The 12,839-nt window shown below is 31.0% G+C and overlaps 2 protein-coding genes across 4 annotated transcripts; one reads left to right on the top strand and one right to left on the bottom strand.

Moving 5' to 3' along the window:
* The first annotated feature begins 2,463 nt into the window (after positions 1-2,463).
* On the top strand, positions 2,464-5,579 carry LOC110624445 (protein NRT1/ PTR FAMILY 4.3). The gene is made up of 5 exons (XM_021769588.2): positions 2,464-2,788; positions 3,174-3,391; positions 3,550-3,987; positions 4,283-4,416; positions 4,563-5,579. Exons 1-5 carry the CDS (start codon positions 2,638-2,640, stop codon positions 5,455-5,457), a joined length of 1,836 nt encoding a protein of 611 aa, XP_021625280.1. The 5' UTR covers positions 2,464-2,637; the 3' UTR covers positions 5,458-5,579.
* Positions 5,580-7,443: 1,864 nt separating this feature from the next.
* Positions 7,444-12,832, bottom strand: LOC110624999 (survival of motor neuron-related-splicing factor 30). 3 transcript variants are annotated; one of them, XM_043961277.1, is made up of 9 exons: positions 12,621-12,813; positions 11,863-11,931; positions 11,535-11,620; positions 11,099-11,362; positions 10,832-10,914; positions 10,652-10,727; positions 9,614-9,790; positions 9,090-9,218; positions 7,444-8,697 (listed from the first exon to the last, which is right to left on the bottom strand). In XM_043961277.1, exons 4-9 carry the CDS (start codon positions 11,210-11,212, stop codon positions 8,536-8,538), a joined length of 741 nt encoding a protein of 246 aa, XP_043817212.1. In that variant the 5' UTR covers positions 11,213-11,362; positions 11,535-11,620; positions 11,863-11,931; positions 12,621-12,813; the 3' UTR covers positions 7,444-8,535. The 3 variants fall into 3 exon arrangements, with proteins under 3 accessions (XP_043817212.1, XP_021626168.1, XP_021626169.1); XM_021770476.2 differs by lacking the exon at positions 11,535-11,620 and having other exon boundaries at positions 11,087-11,206; positions 12,621-12,832; XM_021770477.2 differs by lacking the exon at positions 11,535-11,620 and having other exon boundaries at positions 11,099-11,206; positions 12,621-12,832.
* Positions 12,833-12,839: the final 7 nt, after the last annotated feature.

Below are 12,839 nucleotides of genomic sequence, written 5' to 3'. Positions count from 1 at the left end.
GGATCAAGTTTTAGTTCATGAAATGTTTAAGTTTTTGTTATAATGTATGATCATGTATGAGATTTTTATCAGGTACACAGAATGTATAGTAGGCTTACTACGGGCTCCGGCGACCTTAAGTCGATCTGAACTCTAGCGCCGGTAGCGGTCCGGTTTCCGGGTCGTTACAAGTATACAGGGGTGAGCATTCGATCGATTTGATTTAAAATCAAATTGAACTGAATAAATTAAAATTTTAATATTTATAAAAATCAAACTGAATCGATTCTAAACAGAAATCGGGCCAAATCGAACTGATTTGATTCGATTCGGTTTGATCGATTAGACTTTTTATTTTTCACAACTTATTTTTAATATTTTAAAATTTAATTGAAATATTTCAATCTTACTTATGGTTTAATCTCTATATTATCAAAAATAATATACTATTATCACTAATCAGTTTAATTTTTTCGATTTTCTTATTAAAATCGAACCGAATCAAAATAACTAAAATTTTTGAAATTAAAAATCGAATCGAACCGAATTTCTAAATTAATTCAATTCGATCAATTTTTTTATTTGAACCAGATATTACTCACCCTAATGATATATAAATTTATATACATATCTATCAACCACCACCGATAATATAATATACATTCTATTACTCAAAATGTGGAATAGTTATCGAATGCCATCACTTTACCAAGTACCAACTCAAACATTACCCATGTTTAGTTCAAAATATTTCATTTTCAAAAAAATATAATATTTTTCAGAAAACACATCACTAAAAATACTTTTTTATTTACATTAACTTTACAGAAATTAAATTTGTTTAAAAAATAATAATACTAACAATATAATAAAAATCATAACTATGTTAAGCTATTTTGCACTATAATTTTTCAAATTCATTGTGGGACTTATTAATTATTCATTGTTGTTCGAAATGAATGTTTTCAAATTTATAATTTTTTAATTGTTTCAAAGTGTTATAATTTGAATTAATCAAAATTAATTTTCTTTCCTCATATTTCAGAATATCCATTCATCAAAATAGATATACTTTTATTTCAAAATAAGAAAAACTACATAAAAAGTTTAAGATAAATTATTTTTTTTATAAGAAAATTGCACTATTCTAATCCTAAACGGCTTCTTTTACTTTCATGGTATGATCTCGAATCTCTTGAGTCATTTTCTTTTTATTAATCATTCTTATGGTGAGCATTTGATCGGTTCAGTTTAAAATCAAACTAAATCAAAAATTAAAATTTTGGTATTTATAAAAATCGAATCAAATCAATTTTAATAAAAAATTGAATCGAATTGATCTGATTCGATTCAATTTGATTCCATCTGATCGGTTTAGATTTTTAATAAATTTTTTATTCTTTGAACTTTATTAGTGTTTCAAAATTTAATTAAAATATTTTAATGATCTAATCTCTTTATATTATTGAAAATAATATATTATCATCACTAATCGATTCAGATTAATTTTTTTTGTTTTTTTATTAAAATTGAACTGAACGAAAATAACTGAAATTTTTAAAATTAAAAATTGAATTAAACTGAAATAAATAAAAAATTAAATCAAAATTTTAAATTAATTCGATTCCAATTATTTTTTCAGTTTGAAGTTTCCACCATTTTTGTTTATAGGTTTTATAGCCAAATAGCTGCGTCAATTCCTTAAAATGGAGGCATTCTTTCTTCTAAATTTTTAATAGTGTCAATGGTTTTCAATTTCGACTCAATTCATTATTCACTTAATTAATTTGTTTCAACTTATAGATATTATTAAAATTAAGATTAAATTTATATTGTATAATAATAAATTGATTTTTTTTTTTTAAAAAAAAAAGAGAAATCTCGGCTGACGGTTTACAAGTTCAAGAGCTAGGGCTTAGTCATGGAAACATGTACAAGGTAATGATATGATAACAAACATGAAACTCATGCACCCAAATTTGTGAGATTGTGGTCCTTTTTATTTGTGGTGACAATAAAATCCAAACAACTAATCTCACCAATCATATTTATTACCACATTAAAAAACAAAATTTATTTTTTTAATTTCTTTCAATATTAAATTCATTTGTGAAATTACAAAATGGGTTTTAATTATAACCAACAGAGAAAAGTTGATAGAATATAAGAAAAGAATGTGGACCACCACACAATTCCAAATACCCAAATGTCAACTCCATCCAATAAAATACAATCACAAATCACAAATGCTCCTATCAACTTTTTTTTTTTTCCAATTTCTATAAATTTATAATTATAATCTAAGTCAAAAATATTTTTTATTTTAAATTTTTTATTTTAATTAAATAATAAAAGTGTCGAATTACTCATTTAAATTTTTATGTTGAATAGTAATATGCATTTCTCTTTCTCTCTTTTGTTTTTCAACTCACAAGTGTTGTCCACAAAGTTGAAGGTGCGTGTGGGTTTGAGTACTTTCCAAGGCAGTTTCATTGCAAGAGAATTGCTTTGCTTTAGCCTCTCCCACCTTATAAATTCAGGACTACCCACTACCCTCAATTTCAGCATAGAGTAAGACAACAACTAGTTTGGCATTAATTTCTTTCCAAGATAAACAAAAAATCTCTGTTCTCATAGAGAGAGAGAAGAGGAGAAAGAATGGAAATGGAAGGCAGGAGGCACAGCAACAAAGGAGAGAGCAAGAGTAGTGTAGTTGTTGTTAATGATCAAGAATCTACAATTGATTGGAGAGGGAGACCCTCCAATCCTCACAAGCATGGTGGTATGAGAGCTGCAACATTTGTTCTTGGTACTTCTCTCTTTCTCTCTCATAAATATAAAAAAATACGTATTTATCTATCTATCTATCTATATATATATATAAAGCTGAACACGCACGAAGTATATGCATATGCAGTTTGGCTCGAGTACTGATCTTCTTGACATGATTTTCATGGATTTTTCTTTTTCAACTTTCATAAGTAGCTAGCCTTGAATTTTTCTTCTTGTTTTTCCTATTTCCTTTAAAATTTTGTGTTCGTATATTATACACAAGATGGATTTTGATGGTGAAAGCAACTGGAGTCAATATGTTTGAACTCTCTCTCTCTCTCTCTTTCTTTCTCATATGTTGTCTAGTTTTTTTAAGATTCAACTGATTGTTGAATTGAATATACATATTTTTTCTTTTGCAGGGCTTCAAGCATTTGAGATAATGGCAATAGCAGCTGTAGGGAACAATCTGATAACATATGTGATGAATGAGATGCACTTCTCTTTGTCAAAGTCTGCAAATATAGTGACAAACTTTGTTGGAACTGTCTTTATCTTAGCCCTCCTTGGTGGCTACCTCTCAGACTCTTATCTTGGTTGTTTCTGGACCATGCTCATCTTTGGCTTTGTGGAACTTTCTGTAAGACCACCTTTCTTTTTTATCCCACTTTTTGTCTCTCTAGCTAACCTCTCAATCCTTCAACAATTCTTGTTTTCTTCAAGAAAAAGAGACAAACTTTACATATTATTTGAAAATGTTTCTTACCCATATGATAATTTTCTATAAATTTACTGTAGGGTTTCATATTGCTATCAGTGCAAGCCCATCTTCCACAGTTAAAGCCACCTCAGTGCAACATTAATGAAGAACAGTACTGTGTTGAAGCAAAAGGCTTTAAGGCTTTGATCTTTTTTGTAGCACTATACTTAGTGGCACTTGGAAGTGGATGTGTTAAACCCAATATGATTGCTCATGGGGCTGACCAATTCAATCAAAATAACCAAAAGCAATCCAAGAATCTTTCCACCTACTTCAATGCTGCCTATTTTGCTTTCTCAATTGGTGAACTTATTGCCCTTACTGTTCTTGTGTGGGTCCAAACACATTCTGGCATGGATGTTGGCTTTGGAGTCTCTGCAGCTGCCATGGCCATGGGGCTCATCAGCTTGGTTTCTGGCACTTTATATTACAGGAATAAGCCCCCTCAAGGAAGCATCTTCACCCCCATTGCTCAAGTAATTTGTTTATCTTATTATTATTATTATTTTTTAATATTATTAAAAAATTAATTGACATGTGCATTAGGGACAAAAATTAATTAGCATATTAAATAAGTATATGGAATTTTGTTTTGCTTATCCTATCAGAGACAAAGCTAACATGTGAATTATTAATATAAAGGGTTGTCTTCTGACTCATTTGCCTGAAGGAGAATTTGACTAATACTATTTTCCTATACCCATAGCTTAATCATTCAGCTTTCTAATATTCTAATAAGATTCTCTTTATCTTTTGTTCAATTTTTATTAGGTTTTTGTGGCTGCCTTCTCAAAGAGAAAACAAATCTGTCCATCTAATCCAGACATGTTATATGGAAGCCAAAATAATAATATAGTTGGCATATCTTCTGACTCTGGCAGACTTGTTCACACTCAAAGATTGAGGTAATTCAAAATCTCAAATATTATATATTCGACCTGGAGTTTAAATTAAGCTCCAGACTTTTCGACGACGATTCCAGTATCAATAATCTATTATCATTTAACTTATTAATACTTGTTAATGACCGTAAAAACCAAATTTTTTTCAGGTTCTTGGATAAGGCCTGCATAAAAGTTCAAGATGGGACAAATACAATGGAGAGTCCATGGAGATTATGCACTGTAACACAAGTGGAGCAAGTGAAGATACTAATATCAGTTATTCCAATTTTTGCTTGCACTATTGTTTTCAATACTATTTTAGCACAGCTCCAAACATTTTCAGTCCAACAAGGGAGTTCAATGGATACCCATCTCACAGAATCATTCAAAATCCCACCAGCTTCTCTTCAAGCCATCCCTTACATTATCCTTATAATTGTAGTCCCTCTCTATGACACCTTCTTTGTCCCATTTGCAAGAAAATTCACTGGTCATGAATCTGGAATAACCCCTTTGCAAAGAATAGGTGCTGGGCTCTTTTTTGCTACTTTTTCAATGGTTGCTGCTGCAATCATGGAGAAGAAGAGAAGGGATGCAGCAGTAGAATCTGAACAAATATTATCAATCTTTTGGATCACTCCACAGTTCTTGATCTTTGGATTATCAGAAATGCTCACAGCAGTTGGTCTTGTTGAGTTCTTTTACAAGCAATCTTTAAAAGGGATGCAAGCATTTCTAACTGCAATCACTTATTGTTCATACTCATTTGGATTCTATTTGAGCTCCTTGTTGGTGTCTTTAGTGAACAAGATCACTTCATCAGGTTCTGAAAACAAAGGTTGGCTCAGTGAGAACAATCTCAACAAAGACAGGCTTGATCTTTTCTATTGGTTACTTGCTGTCCTTAGCTTTATCAACTTCATCAATTATCTAGTTTGTGCTAGATGGTATTCTTATAATCCATCTTTATCAAGCACACAGCATGAGACACATGGGGAAGACTACATCAACCACTATAGCTTCAATGCTTCAAAAAACATTGGAGATGAAAGTATACCTTAAAGAGAGAGAGAGAGAATTGATAGGAAAAATTTAATGCTTGCTTGAAATTATCTATATATAGACTTGTATTATAAGTAAAAGAATTATGAAAAATTATAAAATAATTTATCTATCCTTTCTCTAGAGTTTTTTTTTCGTATAATTACAGGTATTATATTGATCGCGTGCTTAAAGAGAGTACTTACTATATTCATAAAAATCAAACTCTCAATCTCATTAAAATATTTTCTTTATTACTTTAACAAAAATCATAAAAATTAAATTTAAAGTTATTATATTTGATCGTAAATATTTGTATGATTAAGCTTAGATAACTGAAATAAGAGTAATTTATACCAAAAAATGCAATTCATCCAAGAACAAATTGTATTATACCTTGAGAAGATTCATTGCATTCTCTTATTTGTTTCTCCTTTATGTAAATATAGGAATATGAATTCTCTGATCAATGGGAACCTCATCAATTTCCTTTGAAAGATATATATAAAAAGGAATATGATAGTGCATGGGTAGTGCTATGCTAGTTGAAGACAAATTTTTATGGAGCAATCTAACAAGTATAATGTGATGCATGTATGTGGAACTTGTAATCAGGCCTCTATCAATAGAGTCAAAAAAGCAAAAAGTTATCTCAGAAATAGAGAGGAAAAAGAATTATCAATGAGAAAAAAAAAATTTCTAATTGATCCCTATAGTATAGAAAAACTTATTAATATATCTATTAATTTTAAAAAATATATTAAAATATTTCTGAGGTTTTAGAAAGTTTACTGCTTAATTTTTTCATTAATTTTAGCCGCTGAGTCTTATTGAAAAGTTTATACTATATTTCAAACGAAGGGACTAATTAATAGATATTTTTTAAAAATTAAGTATTGTAAATATTTTATATCATTGAGGGACTAATTAATCAGTTTTTATGCAACACAAAATTATTAAAATTAATTAATAAATTATTTAAAATTTTATAGATACTTTAATATATTTTTTAAAATTAAAAAATCAATTAATAAATTTTTTCATACCAAACGATTTAATTAAGCAAATTTCCTAAAAGAAAAGGAAGTGGGGAGATGTTGTTTTCTTTAAAATTTAAAAAGATAAAAAGAAAAAGAAAAAAAAGAAAGAAAAATCTACAAAAAAGACAATACTCAAACATGTATTGATGTTGGAGGTAGAGAGAGTAGAAAGGGCCCTCCCTCACCTGCAAAAACCCTTCACTATCACTGTGTATCTAACACCACTGGCTGAATATTCATCGAGATGTGGGCTAAAGGACAAGCACATGCTTCCCTACTCTTTTTTTTTTTTTAAATGGTTGCCAAGGAAATGGAGTTCCATCCTTTTTGGTCATGAATAAGATAATGACTTGTTTTACCATAACAAGCATAGGATCCAAAAGAGAGAAGAAAGCATTGAAGAGATATATGTGAACTTCCTTCAACCAACCATGCTTAAATGCATATTTATTACTCTAAAATATATTCATGACTAATTTAACATTTAAATTTATAAAATTTATGACAATTAAACACGTGTTAATCATGTTATATATCACTTATATTTCGTTTAGTATTTATCGTACTTTAAATATTATTAATTATATTTTAAATTTTCAGTAATATTTTATGAAAATTTACAATATAATTATTAAAATTTAAAATACAATCAGTAATAACTAATGTTCTTTTTTTTAAAATTTTTTATGAGTTATAGATAACATGATTACTTTATATTTAATTAAAATAATTTTTATAAATTTAAGTATTTAATAAATTATAAATTTAATTTTAAATATTTAATTGATTAATACCAAATAATGCAAGAATGTAAGTGTTATGCATTCAGTCGATAAAAATTACAATATAGGAACAACAATCACTCGTGTTTTTTTTTATCTTTTTTTCATGTCTAATCCTTTGTCTGAGAATGGATTGAACCAACCAACATAAACCATATAAACATAATAATTTTGATCCTGAAAACCTGAAATGATGCTTTTTTTTTTTTTTTTCCTCCTTTCTTTCTTTCTTTCTTTTTTACCACAATGGCTTAAGGTGGACCCCAGAGGCCAAGATCCAGGTAAATTTAATTTTAATAAGGTCAACCACGCAACTGATTAAAAAAATAATAAGAAATGTGTGTGGAAAACATATAAAATTATATGTTTTTCTAAAGAAAAAATTACCATCTGATACCATAGTTTAGTGGAAATAATTACTTATCCTCTTTGTTTTCCAAAAACCCATTAAACTGTTAATCTTTTTAAACTATTAATTATTGAGTCTTTCTGCAAGATCTTTTTTACAGTAAATTACTTTTAGGTCCGAGTTATTTTAAAATTAACATATAAGCATCCCTTTACTCTAAATTTTAAGAGTCACTCAGTTTAATTTTTCATTAATTATTTTTTAAAACAATTAAAATACTATTAATATATAGTATTATTTAATCATCAAATTGTATCAAAATTAACACATTTTAAAATTTCTCAAAAATAAATAGTTTACTCTATATTTTAACTATATCAAACTTTAAAAAAAATTATTTTGACAAAGAGATCTTCAATTTAACAGAATTAAAATATGGGTTTGGACAACCTACTTGAGCTTAATTCCTTAGTTTTGACAGCTTCAAAACACACTTCAGAGTTCAGACCTCTAGCATGCAACCCAAGAGGAATCATCCTCTTCCCTCATATTCAGAACATTTCTGAGAACCTCACTTCAATTTCAACAAAAGCTAAGCTTTAGCTACAAGCACACCCCACAGTTTCTGCTTATAAACTAGTACACATGATGTTATATAAAGGAGTAAAAATTGTGTGTATATATATTATGTTTGGGGGAGAGAGAAAGAAGAGGGGGGGGGGGGGGGGGGTGTAGAAAGGAACTAATTCAGATATAACAGAGAAGTTGTACTATCCGAGCATCTGCATATGGCAATCTAGGTAACACGAATCCTCATAAAGGAATGCCATGCTAAAACCAGAGACCCAGCTACCGTGCCAGTTGACAGAAGGCATGGGTAATGAAGCAAGTTAAGTACGAACAAAGAAAATAATTGAAGCTCAAAAATCTAATCATCAGCCTCGACTGTTCCACCTTTGAGATGCAAGTGCTTTTCTCTTTTCTGGAACTCTGTCAAGCCCTTTCCACTTCCAGTCACACCGACCTTACCATTAGGATCATCAGGAGACTTAAAAATGCTCTCTCTCTTGCGCCCAGAGAAGAAACCGACCTGGAAACATAAAAATGTGGGTACATAACAAAATAATAATAATTAAAAATTTCAGCACCAACTCTTCTGATGTTTTTCTCTACACATTTCATATCTTTTCTAATGCAAAGGTCACAACTCCACGAAGTAGTATTCTAGAAGGAGATGAAGGCCAAGGTATGGAGAGTTTGTAATCGTCAATCACTTCGTTCCAGAAAAAAGTGGATTTCTGATTATGCCATAATTAATACTGTAAAAATAAACTAAATCCCTTCATGGTGAAACAAATGAGCAATCAATTTCTAATTACATGGCCTCATAATAATTCTATAAGCTTCCACCTGGCAATTGGGGGACAAGGAAAGCTAAAGGGCGAAACCTTCTATCCTTCAATTAGCTTTGCAGGTGTGTACCTTTTTAGTGCTGCCTTTAGCTGTTTGGAACTGCTGCCATGCATTCTGCCGCTTATTTTGTGTAACTTCAAGTTGCTCGAAGCGCATCTTTGACTTGAAAGCATGTATTTTCTTACGCTTGGCAGCTTTCTGTTGGTTAGTTAAGGTAATCATCACCATCACGCACGAAAATTAAGGAATATAAATCAATAGCTTAACAACATAATTCAAAATGATAATAGAAAAATAAAAATATCATATAAAGCAATTTATCAGCAAAATTTGTAGCATAAACCTAACAAATTTAAATAGAAAAGAATAAGTTTCTGGGTAAACAATTGTTGGATGGATAAAATACAAGACAGATGGATTTCTCTAGCAGCCAGAAATAATGTATCATTTTGAATCCGACTGTAAAAACAAATCCATTTAAGCTTTCCCAATTCCAGATAAACCACTAATGTAAATTTTATTGATATAAACATCAGCAACCCCAAAGTCAAAAAGAAATAATAATAACAGTAAGCACAATAAGCACTGCTTACCACATCCTCTGGGTCATCAACATTTATATGAAGCTTTGCTGGCAAACTCCGTGATTGGAAGTCAACAGAAGCAGCTTGTGCTATCTTCCTCTTGATAGCTTGCTTAGTAGCTTCAGCCACTCTTTCAGCTTCCAGTAAAGCATTGAATTCAATTGGTCTTACATTGGCAGGATCAACCTAGGATTAGCAACTGTTAGGACAGGCCATCCAGTGTTTGTTTCAGAATAAAATTTACCACAACTGTAATGAGTAGAAAGAAATAAACAAGCCAAAACAAATGAACAAGTTACATGCAACAGAGAGAAATCTATAAACAGTCTTGAATCTCGTGCAATAAAGAATCAAGTTGATCCCCTCTAGTTATGGAATGAGGGATGTCACTTTCTGAAAGAACCACTACAAGAATAGGTGCAAGGAGAAAGGTTTATACAGTGTGACAGCCATAATATTAATAGCTGTACTGGCCAATAACTTGATGTAGCAGCCATAATGCCGGCTTCACCATGATTCCCAAAACAATTTCTGAAATCCATAAAAAAATAGTTTACCAAAAACTCATCATTTAATGCCATTACATCACATAATGGCTGTTATTTAAACAAACATTTTTCCAGTCAAATATCTTATCATTCACAATGCTAATGGCCTCACAAGTCCTCATTGTAGACCAATAACGAAAATTCAGTACATGATTATCCAACGCTGAACTTCTTACAGTACAATCAAATAGACAGCGGTATTGAATCTCCAGTAATTAAAGGAATTTGATTTGAGAACCACCAATAAGTGAAGACTTTATGAAATGAAATATGGCTTCCAAAACAAGCACTCTTGGATTATGCTATGGTCACTGTTATTTTCAGCTATAGAATTTCTGCGAGCAATCTGTGCAAAAAGGCAATGATCAATTTACATATCCTACTTATGATGAAAGCCCAAGACAACACAATTCTATTGCCAGACTTAGCAATGATCCAGATAAATAGATGCAACTAGGACAAACACACCAATGATTTGAAACTGGGGTGACAAATATACCTCTTCCTTATTCCCCCATTCATCATAGGAAACATAATATCCATTTGGAGTAAGAGCCTCAATTGTTGCATCATACCTGAACATTTAACTAATCAAACACCACAAAGATAAAACAAGCTGATAAGAATGAAATAAAATAGACATGATCAACTTTTGAATCTATATGTTTATATCACATACCACTCCCCATCTTCACTCCATACAGCTTGAACTTTTGCACCAACAGGAAACCTCTCATGTTCACTAGAGATTCCAGTTGAATCCTGATTAGCAGAAAAAGGCATTGTATTAGCACCTAACATGTCATTATAAAATGTACAAGTATGTAAAATTTCATACATAACAGTTATACATTATAAACTTCCCACATGCATCTGGCCATGATACATACTTTCAAAACATACATAAATATAAAGCAAAATAAGTGTAATTTACACTTTTATTCACCCTAGGCTGGGGCAAAAGAGTGGATGCACTAGTTCCTGGCCCAATCTCTGATCCAGAAATCTCATTCTGCTTTGCAGTTGCAAGAAGTTCCTCCGTGAGAGCGATGACCTGCATCTTGACAATGTTAGCCTAGTATAATACAAAACAGAGCCTTTACATCATAAACTGCAATCTGCATTAAAACTCAAACTTAGAATCTCAGTGTGAACATCTCAAATCAGGTGAGGAACAGAGTCAGGCTGGCCATCACGATGCCTAGCACACCTGCAAATGAACCAAGATAAAGTGATGGGCATCTTGATGAAGTTTTAAGTTTTATAAACAGCTCCAAGTTTTTTTTTTCTTTCTTCTTTTTTAAAAGACAAAAAAAAAATTCTCCACACATTTCCTGTTTCTGGAGACATGGAATTTTAGTTAGCATAAAAACCACCCTCACCTTTTCAACCCTGAAATGAAAACAAATCTCCATGGAAGCCATTAGCACCTTATTAAAGTTGCATGTTTAAGCAACATGTTGAAGTCCTTCAAGAGATAGGAGGAAGAGAAAGAAAGATAACAGCATCAAAACCTAGACGCTGAAATAGTAACATCTATCCAACACCCAAATAGAAACACCTAATGTTTTGTGACCTGATGCCTAGAGAAGTTGACCATTTTCAGACGATAATTATTCAAACAGCATCTGTCGAAAATATACTCAAACAGAAAAAAATTTTCAACTAGGAATAAATAGCAGAAACCGAGTAAAAACAAGTAAGGATCACCTCATTAAGCTCCTTCTCCATGTCAGCATACTCGGAATTATCTGGATTATCAGCCAAAAGTTGTCTAACCTGATCCACAGGCATGATATGTCATTATACATAAAAGATACACTAGATAAAAGATAACTCTATATTTAGTCTATAGCAGATAGCAAATAGGCGAAAAAATACAAATTTTTATAAGAAAGTATGCAACACATTCATTTTAGACTGTAAAAGCGAAAACATAACTTGAAGAACACATTGTTCGAAAATTCATATTTGACACTATCAAATCCAATTCTTACTAGAACTCATACTAACGCTGAAGTCGTGAAGGGAGAAAAAAACACTAAACAAGAGTGTGTGACTAGCCAAATAAAGATATTAGAAAACGAATATGAAAAACCCAACTCAATCTTCATCCCACTTAATGGAGGGAGAGGACATAGTTGGATTAAATTGAACAATTGAAGTTCAAGGAGGAAAAAGAACCCTTAATTTGATATAGCTACTGAAGAAGTCGAAAACGGGGAAAATAAAAACTTCAAAAGAAAACAGAAAGGGATAATTTAAATGGGGAAAAACATAATTTAACGCGAAAAAATAAACCAAATCAAAATTCAACAATATAACCTCGAGAATAAGCCCAGCAAAAACAAACCCTAATTCGAGATACCCAATTGACACAATTCCCAGCACCAACACTAAAAATCAAAATTACCAAAAACAAAAAGGTAAATTATGAAGCTGTTCCAGAAAAATAGAGGGAGAAGTACCTTATGAAGCTGTTCTTTGTATGTGGAGAGATTGGAAGTGAGCTCCCCAATGCTTACTACTTCTCCTCCTCCTTGCATCATTTCTTTTTATGAAAGATCGGTTCTAAATTCCAAAAAGATAAATATGTGATAGATTTTATGATTTAGCGCAGTGATTTTAATTTGTAGAGTTTTTTAGTGAAGAACAACTACAAGACATTGATTGAGATGATAAAGAAC

Source organism: Manihot esculenta, chromosome 10, assembly GCF_001659605.2.
Source record: "Manihot esculenta cultivar AM560-2 chromosome 10, M.esculenta_v8, whole genome shotgun sequence".
In the NCBI taxonomy this organism is placed as follows: Eukaryota; Viridiplantae; Streptophyta; class Magnoliopsida; order Malpighiales; family Euphorbiaceae; genus Manihot; species Manihot esculenta.
This window is presented reverse-complemented; position numbering and strand designations above follow the sequence as displayed.

Excerpts from the sequence above, each read along its gene's own strand:
- LOC110624445 (XM_021769588.2), top strand. The coding sequence starts at position 2,638 with ATGGAAATGGAAGGCAGGAGGCACAGCAACAAAGGAGAGAGCAAGAGT. Across the intron at positions 3,988-4,282 it reads TCTTCACCCCCATTGCTCAA|GTTTTTGTGGCTGCCTTCTC; the intron begins GTAATTTGTTTA and ends AATTTTTATTAG. Across the intron at positions 4,417-4,562 it reads GTTCACACTCAAAGATTGAG|GTTCTTGGATAAGGCCTGCA; the intron begins GTAATTCAAAAT and ends AATTTTTTTCAG.
- LOC110624999 (XM_021770476.2), bottom strand. The coding sequence starts at position 12,701 with ATGATGCAAGGAGGAGGAGAAGTAGTAAGCATTGGGGAGCTCACTTCC. Across the intron at positions 10,915-11,086 it reads AGCCTAGGGTGAATAAAAGT|GATTCAACTGGAATCTCTAG; the intron begins GTAAATTACACT and ends TCTGCTAATCAG. Across the intron at positions 9,219-9,613 it reads TTGATGACCCAGAGGATGTG|AAAGCTGCCAAGCGTAAGAA; the intron begins GTAAGCAGTGCT and ends ACTAACCAACAG.